This window comes from Nanorana parkeri, unplaced genomic scaffold (genome assembly GCF_000935625.1).
Source record: "Nanorana parkeri isolate BGI_ZX_2015 unplaced genomic scaffold, ASM93562v1 scaffold1938, whole genome shotgun sequence".
NCBI lineage: Eukaryota > Metazoa > Chordata > Amphibia > Anura > Dicroglossidae > Nanorana > Nanorana parkeri.
In genome coordinates this window covers 187,085-208,099 of record NW_017308206.1, presented here as the reverse complement: position 1 = coordinate 208,099, position 21,015 = coordinate 187,085, and the positions used below count along the sequence as shown (strand labels likewise).

The 21,015-nt window shown below is 37.4% G+C and overlaps 1 protein-coding gene across 1 annotated transcript in view; it reads right to left on the bottom strand.

Annotated features, from left to right (window-relative positions):
• The window catches only part of LOC108800150 (otogelin-like protein), a 139,486-nt gene that overhangs the window by 48,725 nt on the left and 69,746 nt on the right, over positions 1-21,015 (bottom strand). The window contains exons 39-46 of the mRNA XM_018572103.1: positions 14,751-14,856; positions 13,510-13,620; positions 13,231-13,238; positions 11,185-11,290; positions 6,768-6,802; positions 5,755-5,857; positions 5,223-5,242; positions 4,959-4,970 (exon numbers count right to left, since the gene is read on the bottom strand). Coding sequence (XP_018427605.1) covers positions 4,959-4,970; positions 5,223-5,242; positions 5,755-5,857; positions 6,768-6,802; positions 11,185-11,290; positions 13,231-13,238; positions 13,510-13,620; positions 14,751-14,856 — 501 coding nt within the window. The remainder of the gene's footprint in view (positions 1-4,958; positions 4,971-5,222; positions 5,243-5,754; positions 5,858-6,767; positions 6,803-11,184; positions 11,291-13,230; positions 13,239-13,509; positions 13,621-14,750; positions 14,857-21,015) is intronic.

Here is a 21,015-nt window from a genome sequence, read left to right as displayed (position 1 = left end):
ATCGCGGTGCGTTCCAGCAGCTACCGCTCTGGAACGCACACGCTTTCGATGTGAACAAGGCCTAATGGTTTAATGGCTGTTATACTCTGCGTTTGTGAATGCCAACAGTGCTGTACAGGGAGTGTTTCCAGGCTTAGTAACTAATAGAAGTTATTGGGATTTGCTGTGCAGTAGAGACACCACAGAAACTTTATAAAATATGCAGTACATCTCTGCAATACGTGCAAATTTCCCCATGTCTTATTATTTTAAAGACCCGCAAGTACAGAAAAATACCTGTTGATCTGCCAGAAAGGCACACAGGTTCTAAATCTTGCTGTGGGCTGACAACACACAAGCATTTTTTTGGACTTAGTGATGTCAGCCCTGCCCAATTTTCTCTTGCTAAACTACTCAGACCCACCTACTCTACTATTTTGAGGAAATAAAGACTAATTATTCTTTAGTCCCAAGTTAAGGACTGAAAGGCTAAATACTCACCCTAAGATAACACAGGGAGTGAGCACTGGACACAGGACAGCTCTGCATTTCTTACATGATTAACAGGTATTTTTTGACTTACAGAACACATATAATAAAATGCTTTTAATTGTATTGTATTGTATTGCCGCTATTTCTGCAGAAAAATGGCACTTTCAGCATTTTGCCAAAAGTGCCATTTTCGGCCGATATGTTTCGGCGACCGATATATGGGTGCATCCTTACGAATAATGATGTTAAACAGTACAAGTTAATATACTGTACGCCACACAAGCTCTCTTTATATTCTGCTTAACAAAAATGTACAGTTACGGACTTAGCATGATCAAAGATGCTACCAGCATAAACATGGAAGAATTACGCATAAAGTCTAATACTCACACTAGGTACGGAGGTTGGTACAGGAGCAGTTGTTATTTCAGTCTCTGCAATAATACATAATAACTGTGTGAGCTATTGGTAAATATTTCAGCAATTCAGGTTATTCTATATACAGTAAATTTACACAGAAAGTGAAGTTTATATGCCTTAAATGATAGATGATGATTAATAAAAAAAAGATAGCCAAGGGTAAAGGATACCTTATTTTCAAATGTTATATTAATATAGTCATTTTGCAAAAAAAAGTTTTGCGTAACACTTCATACTTAAAGTGACGCTAAACTCTTAATAAAAATGCAGCCTATTTGTGCATCACTCAGCTGTAGATCCTAAAACCCTCTCTGAATTCATGCTGACACTGTCCTTCCTTCTGAAGTGTGGCAACTTTTGTTCTCCATGGTGACACTTAACTCTTAAAAATGCATTCAAGTACCCTATTAATAAAAATGTATCTTATTTGTGTATCACTCAGCTGTAGATCCTCAAATCATCTCTGAATTAATGCTGACACTGTCCTTCCTTCTGGAGGGTGGCAACCTTTGTATCCCATGGTCCCTCTGCGTGTTGTAAAGTAGCCACTACTCCAAACTCGATCCCATGATAGACTATAACTTCAATACATATTGTTAAACTAAATATGAATCTAAGACTTTTATATTAGATCAAATTAGTTCTTCTGGCAGAAGTTTTTGAAGTTGTATATGATAACTTTTATTTTTTGAGATACATCAAGAGACAGATTGTTCTCCTTGGAATGCTTGATAATTAAGGACTATATACTTAAGGTTACCAATAACATTTTGATAAGATTTATGGATTTTCTAAAAATTAAATCATGTAATCATGTTAATTATATAAAATCATGGTGCATCTTGAATGTTTTTAATCATGCATGTCTTTTAAATCATTTTAAACGTGTATTGTCATTTTGGCCATCTATAAGAATACAAATAGCAAGCATAAAAAAAAACAAAATTGTTTTTACATACAAATAATTTCTTTTATTAAGGTGTAAAGTGTTACCCAAAACCTTTTTGCAAAATTCCATATTAATGTTTCCTATTTTGCGGATTGCTAACTATTCCCCTGTATAATAAAGCAGATGGGTGTTCACTTCCCACCCCTCCATACGCATTGCTGATGTTCTCTATAGGCTAACTTTGTCTTTTTGGAATCATAGGCTGTTATTTTAGTTAAATAGACAATCTGCACTACTACTTTTTAACTGCAATGGTGTTGTAGATATAATCCAAAATTAGAGCCCTAAACCCAATCATTTATAGCCCAAAAAAACTGGGGTGAGAGGTAGGGGCTATTGCATTTTTGGTATTGGCTGAACCCCCACTGACCTTAATATCTCTAGGGGATATCCATATTATCATTATAAACACATGTAAAATCCTAAAGGAACCTCAAAACTGGATAAGAAGTCAGTGAATACATTCATGTGCATCCTCCCAGAATCGAAATATTAGATTTGCATATGATGGCCACTAGAGTTTTAAGATATGTTAGTTCACCTAAATATTAAGAGGAACATTTCTAAAGCAGTGTATGTCACATTTATCAAACATTTACTTCAGGTAAATCTGTCACAGTAATTCAATACACATGCATGTGTAAGATATACCTGCAGTGAAAGTTTAATGAATGTCACATTCATCGTTGTATAAATATACCCCTAAAGTCAGAGTTGACTGTTGAGCATTTTGAAAAAGTTTCTGAAACTTGAGCTACATATAAGTAATTACTAAAATGTGTATTTCTTACCACATATGTACAGGGGACAGCAAGGATCATCTGGATTGATTTGTGAAATGACTTTAGTTCCAGGCAAGCAGTCTGGTTTAGGGCAAATTACATCAGAGCAAGGCTGTCAAAAGAAGAAAAAACAAGTATGTTATTAATGTTGTAGATACTATTACTTTATTGTAATGTATTATTTCTATAATATTAGTCTATTTTTGTTTATATAATTCCAATGCCTTGCACAAAATTAAGACGTACAGAGGATATAACTATAGTAATAAGAATTATTATTATTATTATTAAATGAGGCTCATATATAGTTTGCAAAAGCTAACACTCTTTATTAACCCCTTCACGACCAATGAAGGGATAATCCTGTCATGAATCCTCAATGGGTTAAACAGACCCGCCAGGACTCTGTTCATACTTGTAAAGCCGGTGGCCGGCTTTACAATAGAAGCGATTCCGGCACCCACCCCCCCTTGCCCCTGCTATGTGCACCGGGAACGGCATCTCGGGTGTCACCAGGAAGCTGGGGAGGAGAGCGATGAATGTACGTTCACTGAACTCCTCCCCGTTCTATGGGACCGGGAGCAACACGTATTGCATCACTTCTGGTTCAATAGCTGTCCCGAAGCACAGCAATAATAGCTTATTTACAGTGTAACGGTGTTACTAGGGGTCTTTTGGATCCCCAGTATCATCTTAAAGAGTACCTGTCACGTCCAATATGCCGTGGGGGCTTAGGGGGGCTTACAAGCCCCCAACGTAATAACATTGGGGGCTTGTAAGCCCCCCTAAGTGATTTAAAGGAAAGCAATCAAAAGAAAGTTAAAAAAAAACTGTTTTAAAAGTATTAAATAAATTAAATGTAAAAATAATAAAAACATTTCTTAAAGTCCCCCTACGTACAAAAACGATGATTGTGCTACACATGTTGGATATCGCCACACACACCAGAGTGAGAGCATTAATTCCAGGGCCAATATTTATGCATATCTCTAAAGTGATGACCTGTAGGGGCTTTTAAAGCGTTGTGTATGGACTTTTTGGGGTACTGAATTCTGTCGCAGTTTCACGGACGCACACAATTTTTATCCTAGGCATGTTGGGTATCTATTTACTCGTTGTAACCTCATTGTTTTTATTTTACAAAAAATGGTTTTGTATAGTGTTTTGGGGCACTAAATGTAAGTAAAGTGCATTTTTCACTAAATTTTTGGGTTTGTTTGATAATAAGTTGCTCTAATGTTGTGCAACATGAAAATTTGCAATTGCCACCATTTTATTCTATAGGGGCTTGGCTTTCAGAAAACATATTTGGGGGATTTAGGTAATTTCCAGGCCTAAAATGTGGATTATAACATGTAAACTAAAAATGAAAAAAAGGCCTTTGTTCTTAAAGGAGAACTATGGGGTTAAGGCTTTTCCCCATAGTTCTCCTAAGGGTAACAGGAGGACACAAACTAGCGTCCTCCCGTTACCCTAAGCTCAGTATACCGCGAGCTACAGCTCGCGGTATACTGAGACCCCGCAGCCGGAACGGATCCCAACAATTATGTCTGAATCCACCCAGCTGCATGAGTGACAGCTGGCTCTGCCTATCTAGAGGCAGAGCCAGCTGTACCCATCTCCTCCCCGCCCATTCCGCCAGTCAGCGCTGGAGGATCGGACAGGGAAGGGGGGAATCCAGTCCCTCCCCTTTCACAGCTCTCTGCCGGAAGAGGATCGAGAAGTGAGCGAACGCCGGTATGTGTTCACTCACTTCCCGATCTACTGAGCCGACCTGTGACAGTTTCATTGTCACAGGTTGGCTCAGATTATGAGGGTAAGTGAAAATCACTCACCTCATAATTCTCCTTTAAGGGGTTAAAGTAATCGTATAGGCAAAATGTTTTGTTTTGGAAAGAGTAGGGTAGGGTCACCATGTCTGTGTCACCATAGCTTCACCCTCTTTATTTGCCCTTATAACTGAGACAAAAAGTGGTGAGAAATCAAAATTTTACAAAGTCACCAGAACAGGGGTGAGGGGAAAAATTTCAATGAAAACACCTGTGTCAGAGAAAACTGTCTAAGAGAGGAAATCCCCTCAATTTTTAGAAACTTCTTCTTACTTTCTGTTGCATCTTTGGAACAGGAAATAAAAGGAAATCGTCCCAACAGAGCACAGAAAGCAAAGGTAAACAGAGGTTTTGACCTTTTCCTAACCTATCCATTACAATAAAAAAGTTTTGGCTATAGATAGAAAAGTTAATTGATCATTGTGGTCAACACATAAACAGTTACTTTTCTCAGGAAAATACAACAGCTCATTTTAAAAGTAAAAGTCATCTTAGAATGTTACGTACCGGGGGTGATGGCTGCAAAGGATAACAAAAAATATGAAAAGAAATAATTTGTTAAGGCTTGTCATATAAATAGCACTGTGACAGTAACATACTATATATAATGCAAACATTCTATAGAATTCATAACAACTGTGAAAGCTCTACAGAACAAATCAAAGACGCAAAGTACAAACAAACAATAACTTTTGATGAATGTTTAGTATAAAATGTTGCATTACAATTGTAAAGTGCATGTGGACAATAACATTTAATTAGTTAACTTACTGATGGAGGAGAAAGAGGCACTGGAAAACAAAAGCAAAAATATTAAGTTTTAAGTATTTTACAATGTAAGGTACATTCATGAATATTTTTTAGTTAAAAAAAAATAGCAACTCGTGTTATGCTGCTCATGTAGACCATTTTTCTGGCAAGTACAACCAATTTCAATCTAGTTCCAATGCATGGACATCTTCCTTCACCACAGGCTACTTAACAGTATTATTGGATAGCATTAAAACTGAACGTATACTTTATATCTAGATATATAGATTTCCAGGGATTTCCAAGAAAAAAACCTAAATATATTTATTGGGGGCCCCTCAGGATAGTAATATGAAGGGATCTTCACTTGCAGAATTAAGTCCAAGCACAAAACTAAGGTTCCTAAAGTAAATCATTCTCAACAAAAAAAGATACCGGTAGTTAGAATGTTTCCTTACGATCCCTTTCAACTGTTGCTAGAGCTGGCCACTTTGGTTACCTATAATGTAATCTAGGAGCAACTAATTTTTCTTTCCTGAGACTAAACACTCACCACAATTATAATGCCTGCAACATGGGTCATCTGAAATAATTTCCACCAGTATATCACCCTTGCCACAGACAGGAATGTGGCAAGTGACACCTTCACATTCACCCTGTAGAAAACATGGAAACACATTTATATCAAGTGCATCTTTTTTTCTGCCATGTGAAATGATTTATGTAAATTTAAAAAATTAAAGTTTTAGGTAATTTATTTTTGAGTTTTGAACAGATTACACTTACACAGCTTTTATATGTCTAGGTCAGGTTGTTAGGGTTCGCTGGTGGTTCTGGGAGTGTTTAAGGGGGTGAGGAGCCAGGGGGAAAGCACATGGAGAAAGGAAGGTGTAGAGAGGGGGTAGGTTGGGTGTGAGGGGTGACTGGAGCCCTGATATAATATTACATTCAAGGCATGTTTTCAGGGTTCAGATTCACTACAGCAGATAGTTATTCTATGGTATGACTGAATCACATCTAGTAGAACCTGGTTTTCCTTAATTGCTTAGTGATATTTGAGGGATATTTGAGTCCTCTATATACATTTTATCGTTGAACCATTGGCCAAGTGTCAGGGGAGGTTTTTTTTGCTTTCAGGTACTTGATATATTGTATTTTAACTATAGGAGCATATAAGTTACAATCAGTAAGTAAAATCTAGTTATTATTGCCCTCTAGTATATATGACCTTAAAACAAAGGTAGAGCGCATGGCAGCTGGCCATGAACTCAATGCAAATGGTAGTACACCGACTTCTTAAAAGTTGGCTTGAAAGCTGTCCTTTCCAACACTAATAAAGACTGTCTGTAGCATAAGCCCATTCTGCTAACATGAAAGAATCATATACTTTTGGAAAAGAGGTGAGCGTAGGGGGGCATATGGCCGCATAGTCAAGTGAGTTTTCTAAAGAAAGCACAATAAATCACAAATACAGTTCAGAATTAGAGATGCTGGCGAATAGGTGTAGCCCTACATGAACTGAATTTTATTAAATTGAAAATAGTGTTAAACAATTTCTTTGCTTACCCGAGTGACAATTGGTGGAGGTGTAGGTTCAGGTACTGTAAAAACATATATAAGTAATGATTACATGTATGACACAGCATTTATCAGCTACCAAACTAAAACCTTGCCCAAAGAAAAGCATTTTTGTTGCCCATCAACTTGAAAAAAGGTAGCTGTAGATGGGATCAATGTCGATGTTATGAACAAAACCCGTGCTACTTATTTTTTCATTCTATGGCCTAAACAATGTTCCACAGAATTTAATTCTAACCATATTTATTTGTCATTAAAAGTGTGTTTTACACAAAATTAGAGTACAGTCCATGACTTCTTTATATACTAAATAATAACCATTATAATTCTAAAAAATAATAATCAGAGTGCCCTAAGGAATTGTGTGTACAGTAATGTAGACAAGCTTTTGGTTGCATCTGAGCTTCTTTGTCTTTCCTATGAAAGTCAATATGAATACAAAAGCAAGTCAGAAACAACTAGACTAAACTCCTTTAAGCAACTGACAGACAATTCAAAGCAACCTAAATACAAGTAAAAATAATTCTGACAAAGCATATTACATTTGACTTGCTTCTGAGTCTGATGTCCATGCACATGTACATGTAAAGGTGCCCACAAGGATCTGTTATAATAAGCCCTAGACAGTAGGCATAGTAATCAAGAAACAATTAAAGGGAATGTTTTGCAAGAAAATTGCAAAAATAATAGTGCTAGGTTTAGGTTAAGTGGTATGAGGAGCAGACCCCTCTGTAGTAACACATAGTGGGATCACAAACAAGGGATATGTGAGTGTTTCCAGGAAATCATCCATTAATTGCACCAGCCAAAGCTATGTTTTGTTTAGAACCTCTTACAGGTTTCTATTGCTGTTTGTATCTGGAGCGATTCCTTCCTGTCCTAGTGATAACATTGTTGCTGTCACAGGAAGTGAGGGGAAACCTCCAGCAGAGACAGCAATAAAAAACCCCATAAGTTCTAGCCTCCTTCTGCTCAGCTAAAATCCAGTTTGTATTGCTGTTGTCTCCCAGATGGAGAAATTTCTTTGCATTTTCTGTCCTGTCGACAATGCTGTCAAGAGGAAAGAAACAGCTGGTAATAGATATTTGATAAAAGTTCTAATCTTTCCACACTCTGAAATTCAAATAAAAAATCAACTTTAGATAATTCTAAAATGTAAATAATCCTGAAAATGTAAGCCAAAAAAGTCTAGGCTTTAGTTCCACTTTTGTTACAGATACTTACAGCATGTATATTCTGGACAGCATTCGGTGTCAGGGTCGCCAATTTGAACTGGTGGGTTGTCATATTTACAAGTGGGAGGAGGTGCACATGTCTCCTTGCACACTGAAAAGAAAAGTATTACCTTTAGCAAACATTTACTTTTTATTGCTTCAGAATTAAACCTTTATCATGTGTTATGGAATTGTAATTAATTTAAACCTGGCAACAAAAGTAATAATTATGTGCATTCTTTATTACATATGATGCTCTGAAAAAACTGATCTCTAGCCACTCCAGTAAAGTTATGTATATACATCCAGTGTTATGTTGTAAAACTGGTGACCTTTGAATTACAAGGCAATATATTAAAATTTCTGCTATTGATAATCCATGCAAGGCAGCAGGGAAACGTCTGTGACCACTAGGTGCAGAAGCCCCCGTCAGTGAGAACAGTGTAGCCACGACATGTCCCCATCTCGTGTTCACAGCGGTATTTCATGCAGACCATAGTCAGTGTGTTTTTCTAATTTCCTTCCTCAGATCAGTGCCTCTATCACCATTCTTTAGCTAGATAGTTTGGAGGCAGACAATTTTTAAATAGAGACTAAAGTCAATAAAACATAAAGATAAGGATAATGTTTTGAAAAAAGAAACTCTAGTCTAGCTGAAATACGTGGAGTTTTCTAAATGGCTATTGTTCAGCTTTAAGATTTTAGAAAACAATTGCAACATGTGATGAAGACTTGTCTGCATTTCTTGGAAATGCTTCTTCATTAAACAATAACTCCAGCCAAATGTTTGTTTTATATTTATTTTCAACCCAGCGGGGAAGCGTTAGAACCTAAAAATGAGAGGAAACTTCCTCAGCGTGGATACAGACAGTTCAATTTTAACAGAGCTGCTAACCCTTTCCAAGCCAGTATGAGAAATCCTTTAAAAAAGAGACAATGCAATAAAAACCTTACAGAGGTTATATAGCCTTTCTTGATCTTGAAGTCTATCAACAGGCATGATTCCATTTCAATATGTCTGATTATAATGGGACTTACTGCACTTGTACAGAGGACAGCATGGATCTCCCCAAGGAACTTCCTGTAGGTCAGCACCCTTCTTGATACATTTCTCTGGTGGTGGGCAACCTACATTTTCACAAATGTTCTGCAAGACACACATAAAGTCATGGTTGTTGTACCTATATCGACAACTGACTCATTCTGACTTTGTGTTTTAAAATGATGCAAACATTTTAAGTGCATAGCAATTTAATGCGTAGTGCATTTTACATACGGTATCATTCATCTGGATGGAAGGTGCCCTTTGAATTTACTTGAAATTGCAGCATACATTAATTAGAAGACAGCAACCCTGGAAAATGCATATAAGTAGACTATGCCACTTAAGAAAATGGTATGGTATTATTCAAATTGGCATAAATGTGACGCTGTATATGAACTCCTACAAATTTATTTTGGCAAACAAGCATATTATTGCATGCAGTGCTCAAGTTGGCTGCATTGTTTGCACATGTTCAGCTAACAACAGCCTTTTTACCAGTTAAGGGATTGTAAAATCATAGAACCAACAATGAATAATGGTGCAATCACACCTGTGCACTGGAAAATATTTGAGTTTTACCATGTTTATATGCAATTTTACATGCATTTGAATGCACTATAGAGCTTTTTTAGTACTTTTTACATATGTTGTGTTTTTAAAGGAAAACAGTACTAGGCAGGTAGAGGGCATTGACTCAATTCATCTGTGATAGGACCTAAGGTGTGCTAAATAGCATGTAAAGAGACCATGTGAGCAACACAACAAATTGCAGGTATAGGCACACAAAAATCAATTAATTGCATTCCTGAGTTTTGTAATCACGTGCAGTGTGCCTTTGAACTTTACTGAAAAATTAGATAACTTCAGCAAGGTTCAATTCCCTAGCACAGACCCCACTTCCATCTCTGCATGTCATAGCCCTCTCTTTTCTGGAAGTGTCTAATTACTGTCTGTGCTGGCCAAGCTTCTCCACCCCTCCCTTTAACTCCCTGTATAAACTTTTATGTAGTTGCTGGAGAGAAGACTATAGAGCAGGGGTAGGCATGATCGGGCCCTCCAGCTGTGGTGCAACCACAAATCCCATTAGGCATTGCAAAACTCTGAAAGCCACAAGCATGACTCCTAGAGGGAGATGCATGATGGGATTTGTATTTTCACTACAGCTGGAGGGACGGTGTTTAGCCCTGCTACAGAGTGTCACTTAAGTCTGCTGGGGCTGCTGACATCATATACAAGATGATGGCACCCAGCAGCAGCCTCAGGGCTGTTGGATGTCTGCAGAAGAAAGGTTTTTGCAGGTAAATGACACAGCCGAAATATGTTAAATGCACATAAAATCTTATGGAAATATTGTTGTTGAAATGAATGGTCTGGTGACAGATACTCTTTAAGGCAAGCTGAGATGTGATAATACTGACTTAGAGGCTGCTTTTAGCCATTTTTAATGAGGGCCATTGTTATTAATGTGGGCCACTGTCAGTTGTGACATTTTCTTACGCTGGATCATATACTTACAGGTGTGGATGGTAATGTTGTCGGTGGAACAGGTGTGGTACCTTATAAAAAGAAAAAAACAAGGTAAGCCAAGTAAGCGTTACCCAAACCTGAGCAAATAAAATGAACATGATTAAAAAAACATGATATCAAATGCTAAAATGATCACCAGATCCAAAGCAACTAAATAAAAATAATATGCCAAGTTTTAATATACTTACATAGTATTTGAGGTTGAATAAAGACACAGGTCCATCAAGTCCAACCTTTGTGTGCGTGTGTTTGTGTGCACTTGTGTACATGCAGTTTGAGTCCCTGTGTGGTCTAGTTTTTAAGAGTACCCGTACCCCTTTATGTTATCGTCTCTGAGGAAGATGCCTAAATGATTTTTAATGATTCAATACTCTCTGCTGATACCACTGCTTGTGGAAGAGAGTTCCAAAATCTAACTGAAAAGAAGCCAATTTTAGGTGGTGGCCTCTAGTCTTTTTTAGTGAGTTTGCAGTGAAAAGTTTATTGCTGATGTTGCCATCACCATTAAACATTTTGTACATCAAAATCATGACCGCTTTTAATATAAACGTTGATCTTCACCCAATTGTCTGGTCCTGCGAGTGTGGTTTGAATGAGTCCAATAGCTTTAGTAACTCACCAATACATATGTACTCTTTACAGCATGGGTCATTAGAAGGCACTTCCACCTTTTCTTCACCTGCTTTACATGTGACAAATTTGCATACAACATTCTTGCAAGGCTCCTGCACAGAAAATTAAAAAAAACAATATTATGTTAGAAGCATGGATCCATCCAATTCTGGCACATCATAGCTGACAACTGATAACTCTGCTAAAGTTTAGACAATTATAAAACAAATAACTGGTTGGTCACATTGGGCTGCCATGAAAACTGACTACTCATTAATTGATACAATCAATAGTTTTTGATTTGAACCTTTTGTTAATGTTACTACTTTTATTTATATAGTGCTGACATTTTCACAGCACTTTACATAGTTGCACATTCACATCAGTCCCTACTAGACATGTGCATTCGGATTCGGACGAACCTACAAATCAATGAAAATCAGTTGATTCGGCGGTTCGTCCCAATCGAAATAACTAATTTATTATATGCCGGGCATACATAAATTTGTTTTCAGAACGTGCGGTGCCCATATTGGCCGCTGGCATGTTCTGCTCATGCCTGCCACCATCTTGGAGGCGGAGCTCATGACATCACATGATGGTGACGTCACACGCTGAACGATTGGTGGCCATTTTGGGGTATATCTTGGTATACACCAAGATGGCGACGTTCAAACATGTGGGCACCGCCATCTTGGTGTATACCAAGGTTCACTCCAAGATAGTTTTAAGTGCATAGCAATTTAATGCGTAGTGCATTTTACATACTGTATCATTCATCTGGACGGAAGTTGCACTTTCAATTTACTTGAAATTGCAGCATACATTATTTAGAAGACAGCAGCCCTGGAAAATGCATATAAGTAGACTATGCCACTTAAGAAAATGGTATGGCTTTCATTATTCAAAGTGCCATAAATGTGACGGTGTATATGAACCCCTACAAATGTATTTTGGCAAACAAGCATATTATTGCATGCAGTGCTAGCACAGACCCCACTTCCATCCTTGCATGTCATAGCCCTCTCTTTTTCTGGAAGTGTCTAGCTACTGTCTGTGCTGGCCAAGCTCCTCCACCCCTCCCTTTAACTCCCTGTATAAACTTTTATATAGCTGCTGGGGAAAAGACTATAAAGCAGGGGTAGGCAAACACAGGCCCACCAGCTGTGGTGCAACTACAAATCTAATTAGGCATTGCAAAACTCTGAAAGCCACAAGCATGACTCCTAGAGGGAGATGAGATTTGTATTTTCAGTACAGCTGGAGGGACGGTGTTTACCCCTGCTACAGAGTGTCACTTATGTCTGCTAGGGCTACTGACATTAATTATAATGACACATGCAGCTTAACTGTAACATTTCACTTAATTAAAACAAAAAACCCATAAAATAAAATAAAAGAATTCTAAACATATGGTAAATAGATCGATGCTAAATATTTAGTTTTAAGCCCTGTATTAAAATGTACTAATCAGACATATAGTGGTTAGAGCCATTTTGTGCCATTATCCTATAATTATAAAGTCTAATCTAATCATACAAAATGATTAGTTTGAATGGGGCAAAAAAAATTTAAAATAAAAATGGAAAATTAGATTTTAAAAAGACAATATTTCCGATGTGATCAGATTAAATGAAATGTGGCTTCTGCCAAAGCCTGGATCTATCCGAACCCCTTCCTGGTACTATGCCTGATCCTTGCCATTCACGTCTCTAAAGCCAAAACCACTACTGCTCACTGAAGTGTCAGCATTTCATGATTGGATGATAATGAGAGGGGTTTAGCATCAGGAGGGGGGAGGGCTTAGTCTTATGCAGAAAATGGGGCCCTATGTATAACATTGATTTAGGATTAAAGCGGCTCCAAAAAGACACAGGGATGGATCTAAAGACTATCATAAGCAATTGCCAGCACCAAAAGGTACCTGTGTTTCATCACTTTTGTTACCTTAAAACATTTGGGAAATTTAACCCAAAAATGTTGAAAAGCCTATAACTACCCTTAAATGTTTATAGACGATCCTATACATTGTCCAGAAATTTCAAATACTTACTGGAGGATCTGGAAAATAAAACAAAGAAATATATAAGTAATTATTCACTTTAATACATTCATAGTATTTATAGTATTTGCTATGTGCCTTACAGCTCAGCATTAATCTTGTGATGGAGATGCAAAGTAATTAGTCTTAGAATAATGCTTTATATCAATTTATTTTACTGCCATTTTATTGATAAATGTATATCATGTATCTTGCTACAAAAACCTATATGTCAAGAATGCTTTACAAATATTATTTATGTAGGTGAATAAACATCAGACATAGACTTACGATTTTCACCACCGCATTTGTATGTGAAGCAACACTGGGTTTCTGGGTCAATAGTCTTGAGTAGCTCGCTATTGGGTCCACAGGTTGGTGGCGGACTGCATGGGTCACATTCTGGGAGAAAAAAGACCATTCTGAGCTATTTCATATGATTAGCTATATCCTGCCCCCTCTTAGCCAATCACATTCCTCACTCCCTTAGGAGCCACATATAAAGTCCAAGAAACAACAGTCATCTGCAACCTCTAATTGGATAGACACATCCTGAACACGGTCCCCAGGCACATCTGCATTCATCAGTAGATATGTACTGTTAATAAACTAAATGTATTCAACAACACAAAACACTTCACACATAATACATAATATTGCCTTAAGTACTATCGCCTTAAGTACTAGAGCTGGTTTGTCTGCTGTTTGTGTCCCCCCCAACCCCTTCCGTTGCTTATGATTTTCCCTTCTGCTCTTCTCCTTTCCCTTTACCCCTTTCCTACCCTACCTTGTATCCCTTTCCCTCCCCCCATTTTTTATTTCTCTTTTGCCTCTCTTTCTCACTCTCTCTCAGCTTCTTTTTTTTTCTTTATCTCCCTTTCCCTTTCTTTTGGTTTTTGATGAAACCTTGTTCCTCATATATTTGGACAGTGATGGGCTACACTTTTTGCATACATAGGATTCCAAAGCTCTGCCACAAATTTACCTATTTGTATGTTTAGTGTATTTTGTTATTTTCTTTATGTAAATTGTGGTTCCTGTAATATCTGTATTATCTCCGGAGACTTCTGGAGCTAACTTGACATTTAATAGTATTGCTTTATTGGTGTTTTCCATCACTTTCCACTTTAAAAAAAGAATTTACAAAAATGCAGAATGATTTCTCATGGTAATGTGTTTCCTCATTCTGTATTGCCACTCTTTGTGGATGAGCACACTAGTCAAGAATATGGCAATCTCACCTTATAGGAAACCTGTCATGAGAGGATCATGGAGGCTGCCATTCCTGAACTCCTGAAAACTTTAGTGCTTGTCTCTCACATGTGTCTCTTGCTTCAGTCAGTCACTGACTTGGAAGAAGTGCATTGCCAGTGAAGTCAGGTCACCTATCTGCATACTTGTTACCATTTAAGTAACTCAGAAATCAATGAAGTCATAAGTCAACATGACAGCCTAACTCGTTCTGAAGGAAGTCAGCAGTGACATTCTTTACATTTCTTAAAATAAACAGTTTGCTTTTCGCCAACACTTACCACAATCAACTTCTGGGCAGCAAGGATCTTTTCCTGTTTTGTAGACCTTGCTAGAGCCTTGCACAAAACATTCAGGTTCAGGAGGGCAAACTACACCACTGCATTTCTGTAAACAGTATACAGAGGACAAAACACAAACAAATTGCTATTAATTTCTTTGTATATCTGCATACATGCTGTACATGAACCTCATTAGATTATAAAAAAGCATATGCCCAGAATTCAATAAAATATTATTGCATATTAAATGAGCTTAATGGCTTAATGGCTGTTGTACTCTGCATTTGTGAGTGCCAACAGTGCTGTACAGGGAGTGTTTCCAGGCTTTGTAGAAGTTATTGGGATTTGCTGTGCAGTAGGGACACCACAGAAGCTTTACACCAAGTCTAGTGACAGATGTATCAGCCTATTGAACTTAATATATATACCTGCTTATACTTTGCATATGTACTAAGGCTGTCTAAAAAGGTTTGACCTTAAGGGCTACTGCAATGCTGGGGTGGGGATTGGGCTATTTAAAGTGTATGTCAGGGCAAAATAAGATAAAACATATGCAGTACATCTCTGCAATACGTGCAAATTTTGCCATTTCTTCTTTTTTTAAAGACCCTGCAAGTAAAGAAAAATACCTGTTGATCTGCCAGAAAGGCACACAGGTTCTAAATCTTGCTGTGGGCTGACAACACACAAGCATTTCTTTGGACTTAGTGATGTCAGCCCTGCCCCATTTTCTCTTGCTAAAGTACTCAGACCCACCTACTCTCCTATTTTGACGAAATAAAGACTAATTATTCTTTAGTCCCGAGTTAAGGACTGAAGGGCTAAATACTCACCCTAAGATAACACAGGGAGTGAGCACTGGACACAGGACAGCTCTGCATTTCTTACATGATTAACAGGTATTTTTTGACTTACAGAACACATATAATAAAATGCTTTTAATTGTATTGTATTGTATTGCCGCTATTTCTGCAGAAAAATGGCACTTTCTGCATTTTGCCAAAAGTGCCATTTTCGGCCGATATGTTTTGGCGGCCGATATATCGTTGCATCCTTACGAATAATGATGTTAAACAGTACAAGTTAATATACTGTACGTCACACAAGCTCTCTTTGGATTCTGCTTAGCAAAAATGTACAGTTAGCATGATCAAAGATGCTGCCAGCATAAACATGGAAGAATTACGCATGAAGTCTAATACTCACGCTAGTTACAGAGGTTGGTACTGGAGCAGTTGTTATTTCAGTCTCTGCAATAATACATAATAACTGTGTGAGCTATTGGTAAATATTTTAGCAAATCAGGTTATTCTAATATACAGTAAATTTACACCGGAAGTTAAGTTTCCATGCCTTAAATGATAGATGATGATTAATCAAAAAAGGATAGCCAAGGTTAAAGAATACCTTATTTTCAAATGTTGTATTATTATAGTCATTTTGCAAAAAAAAGTTTTGCGTAACACTTCATACTTAAAGTGACACTAAACTCTTAAAAATGCATTCAAGTACACTATTAATAAAATGAATCTTATTTGTGCATCAGCTGTAGATCCTGAAAACATCTCTGAATTCATGCTGACACTGTCATTCCTTCTGGAGGGTGGCAACCTTTGTTTCCCATGCTCCCTCTGTGTGTTGTAAAGTAGCCACCGCTCCAAACTCGCTCCCGTGATAAACTATAACTTCAATACAAATTGGTAAACTAAACATGAATCTAAGACTTTTATATTAGATCAAATTAGTTCTTCTGGCAGAAGCTGTTGAAGTTGTATATGATAACTTTTATTTTTTGAGATATATCAAGAGACAGATTGTTCTCCTTGGAATGTTTGATAATTAAAAGGACTATATACTTAAAGTTACCAATAACATTTTTATAAGATTTATGGATTTTAAATCGTTTTAAACGTGTATTGTCATTTTGGCCATCTATAAGGATACAATTAGCAAGCATAATAAAAACAAAATTGTTTTTACATACAAATAATTTCTTTTATTAAGGTGTTACCCAAAACCTTTTTGCAAAATTCCATATTAATGTTTCCTATTTTGCTCAATGTGGATTGCTAATTATTCCCCTGTATAATAAAGCAGAGGGGTGTTCACTTCCCACCCCTCCATACGCATTGCTTGTGTTCTCTATAGGCTAACTATGTCTTTTTGGAATCATAGGCTGTTATTGTAGTTAAATAGACAATCTGCACTACTACTTTTTAACTGCAATGGTGTTGTAGATATAATCCAAAATTAGAGCCCTAAACCCAATGATTTACAGCCCAAAAAACTGGGGTTAGAGGTAGGGGCTATTGCATTTTCGTTATTGGCTGAACCCCCACCGACCTTTATATCTCTAGGAGACATCCATGGCAGTGGTCTTGGATCTACCTCCTTATTATTATAAACAAATTTAAAATCCTAAAGGAACCTCAAAAATGGATAAGAAGCCAGTGAATACATGCATGTACATCCTTCCAGAATTGAAATATTAGATTTGCATATGAGGGGCCACTAGAGTTTTAAGATATGTTAGTTCACTGTTTAGGAAAAAAATTAATATTTAGGGGAATATTTATAAAGCAGTGTATGTGACATTCATCAAACATTTACTTTAGGTGAATCTGTCACAGTCATTTTGTACACATGCATGTGTAAGATATACCTGCAGTAAAAGTTTAATGAATGTCACATTCATTGTTGTATAAATATACCCGTAGGGGGTGATTTACTAACCCAAACACACGCACGCACTAGGTGCGTGTGATTTTTACACAGCAAAACGTATTTATCAACCAAAAAGTCTCTAAAAGCATATTTCCACTAATGCCATATATGGAAAAATCATGCACATGATGCATATATAATGCTGCTTCACAGTTTAGACAAAAATGGTTAGCTCATGCATTTACATTCCTGCATTCATCAATGCAAGCAACACAATGTAGAGCTAATTTACACAACATCACCTTGCAATTCATGCAGGGCTTTGCACAACACACCTGCTGGGTGTGTACACACTACAAAGGTGTCTAGATTCCACCAATAGATCATGCTGGGAGGGAACACACTACAGAGGTGTATACTTGTTCGTGGCGTGTTTATAAGGTTAGTAAATCAACCCCCTAAGCATTTTGAAAAAGTTTCTGAAACTTGAGCTACATATAAGTAATTACTAAAAATGTGTATTTCTTACCACATATGTACAGGGGACAGCATGGATCATCTGGATTGATTTGTGAAATGATTTTAGTTCCAGGCAAGCAGTCTGGTTTAGGGCAAATGATATCAGAGCAAGGCTGTCAAAAGAAGAAAAAAACAATTATGGTAATAATGTTGTAGTTACTATTACTTTATTGTAATGCATTATTTCTATAATATTATTCTATTTTTGTTTATATAATTCCAATGCCTTGCACAAAATTAAGACATACAGAGGATATAACCATAGCAATAAGAATTATTATTACTAAATGAGGCTCATATATAGTTTGCAAAAGCTAAACCTCATTATTAACCCCTTAACGACCTATGAAGGGATAATCCCGCCATGGGGGTAAACAGACCCACCGGGACTCTGTTCATACTTGTAGAGCTGGTAGAAGCGATTCCGACACCATCCCCCACTGCCCCTCCTCCGTGCCCAGGACCAGTACCTTGGGTGTCGGCAGGAAGCTGGGGAGGAGAGCAATGAATGTACGTTCACTGATCTCCTCCCCGTTCTATGGGACCGGGAGCGACAGGTATTGCATCACTTCTGGTTCAATAGCTGTCCTGAAGCACAGCAATAATAGCTTATTTACAGTGTAACGGTGTTACTAGGGGTCTTTTGGATCCCCAGTATCACCTTAAAGAGTACCTGTCACTGCCAATATGCTATTACATTGGGGGCTTGTAAGCCCCCTAAGTGATAGCAATTAAAGGAAAGTTTAAAAAAAAACAGTTTTAAAAATATGAAATAAATTAAATGTAAAAATAATAAAAATAAATTTTAAAGTCCCCCTACGTGCAAAAACGATGATTGCGCTACACATGTTGGATATCGCGGCACACGCCAGAGTGAGAGCAATAATTCTAGGGCCAATATTTATGCGTATCTCTAAAGTGATGACCTGTAGGGGCTTTTAAAGCTGTGTGTATAGACTTTTTGGGGTACTGAATTCTGTCGCAGTTTCACAGACGCACACAATTTTTATCCAGGGCATGTTGGGTATCTATTTACTTGTTGTAACCTCATCGTCTATATTTTACAAAAAATGGTTTTGTATAGTGTTTTGGGGCACTAAATTTAAGTTAAGTGCATTTTTCACAAAATTTTTGGGTTTGCTTGATAATAAGTTGCGCTAATCTTGTGCAACATAAAAATTTGCAACTGCCACCATTTTATTCTATAGGGTCTTGGCTTTCAGAAAACATATTTGGGGGATTTAAGTAATTTTCATTCCTAAAATGTGAATTATAACATGTAAACTAAAAATGTAAAAAAGTCCTTTGTTCTTAAGGGGTTAAAGTAATCGTATAGGCAAAATGTTTGGTTTTGGAAAGAGTAGGGTAGGGTTAGGTACCCTGTCTAGGTCTATTGATGTCGGTGTCACCATAGCTTTACCCTCTTTATTTGTCCTTATAACTGAGACAAAAAGTGGTCAGAAATCTAAATCACCAGAACAAGGGTGAGGGGAAATATTTCAATGAAAACACCATTAGGGCTTAGGGGTTAGGGCTTTTCCCCATAGTTCTCCTAAAGGTAACAGGAGGACACAAACTAGCGTCCTCCCGTCACCCAAAGCTCAGTATACCGCGAGCTACAGCTCGCGGTATACTGAGACCCCGCAGCCGGAACGGATCCCAACAATTATGTCTGAATCCACCCAGCTGCATGAGTGACAGCTGGCTCTGCCTATCTAGAGGCAGAGCCAGCTGTACCCATCTCCTCCCCGCCCATTCCGCCAGTCAGCACTGGAGGATCGGACAGGGAAGGGGGGAATCCAGTCCCTCCCCTGTTACAGCTCTCTGCCGGAAGAGGATCGAGAAGTGAGCGAACGCCGGTATGTGTTCACTCACTTCCCGATCTACTGAGCCGACCTGTGACAGTTTCATTGTCACAGGTTGGCTCAGATTATGAGGGTAAGTGAAAATCACTCACCTCATAATTCTCCTTTAAGGGGTTAAAGTAATCGTATAGGCAAAATGTTTTGTTTTGGAAAGAGTAGGGTAGGGTCACCATGTCTGTGTCACCATAGCTTCACCCTCTTTATTTGCCCTTATAACTGAGACAAAAAGTGGTTTGAAATCAAAATTTTACAAAGTCACCAGAACAGGGGTGAGGGGAAAAATTTCAATGAAAACACCTGTGTCAGAGAAAACTGTCTAAGAGAGGAAATCCCCTCAATTTTTAGAAACTTCTTCTTACTTTCTGTTGCATCTTTGGAACAGGAAATAAAAGGAAATCGTCCCAACAGAGCACAGAAAGCAAAGGTAAACAGAGATTTTGACCTTTTCCTAACCTATCCATTACAATAAAAAAAGTTTTGGCTATAGTTAGAACAGTTAATTGATCATTGTGGTCAACACATAAACAGTTACTTTTCTCAGGAAAATACAACAGCTCATTTTAAAAGTAAAAGTCATCTTAGAATGTTACGTACCGGGGGTGATGGCTGCAAAGGATAACAAAAAATATGAAAAGAAATAATTTGTTAAGGCTTGTCATATAAATAGCACTGTGACAGTAACATACTATATATAATGCAAACATTCTATAGAATTCATAACAACTGTGAAAGCTCTACAGAACAAATCAAAGACGCAATGTGCAAACAAACAATAACTTTTGATGAACGTATAGTAAAAAATGTAGCATTACAATTGTACATTTCATGCGGACAATAGCATTTAATTAGTCAACTTACTGATGGAGGAGAAAGAGGCACTGGAAAACAAAAGCAAAAATATTAAGTTTTAAGTATTTTACAATGTAAGGTACATTCATGAATATTTTTTAGTTAAAAAAATAGCAACTGGGTCAAGGTGTTATGCTGCTGATATAGACAATTTTTCTGGCAAATACAACCAATTTCAATCTAGTTCCAATGCATGGACCTCTTCCTTCACCACAGGCTTCTCAACAAAAAAAGATAGTTAGAATGTTTCCTTACGATCCCTTTCAACTGTTGCTAGAGCTGGCCACTTTGGTTACCTATAATGTAATCTAGGAGCAACTAATTTTTCTTTCCTGAGACTAAACACTCACCACAATTATAATGCCTGC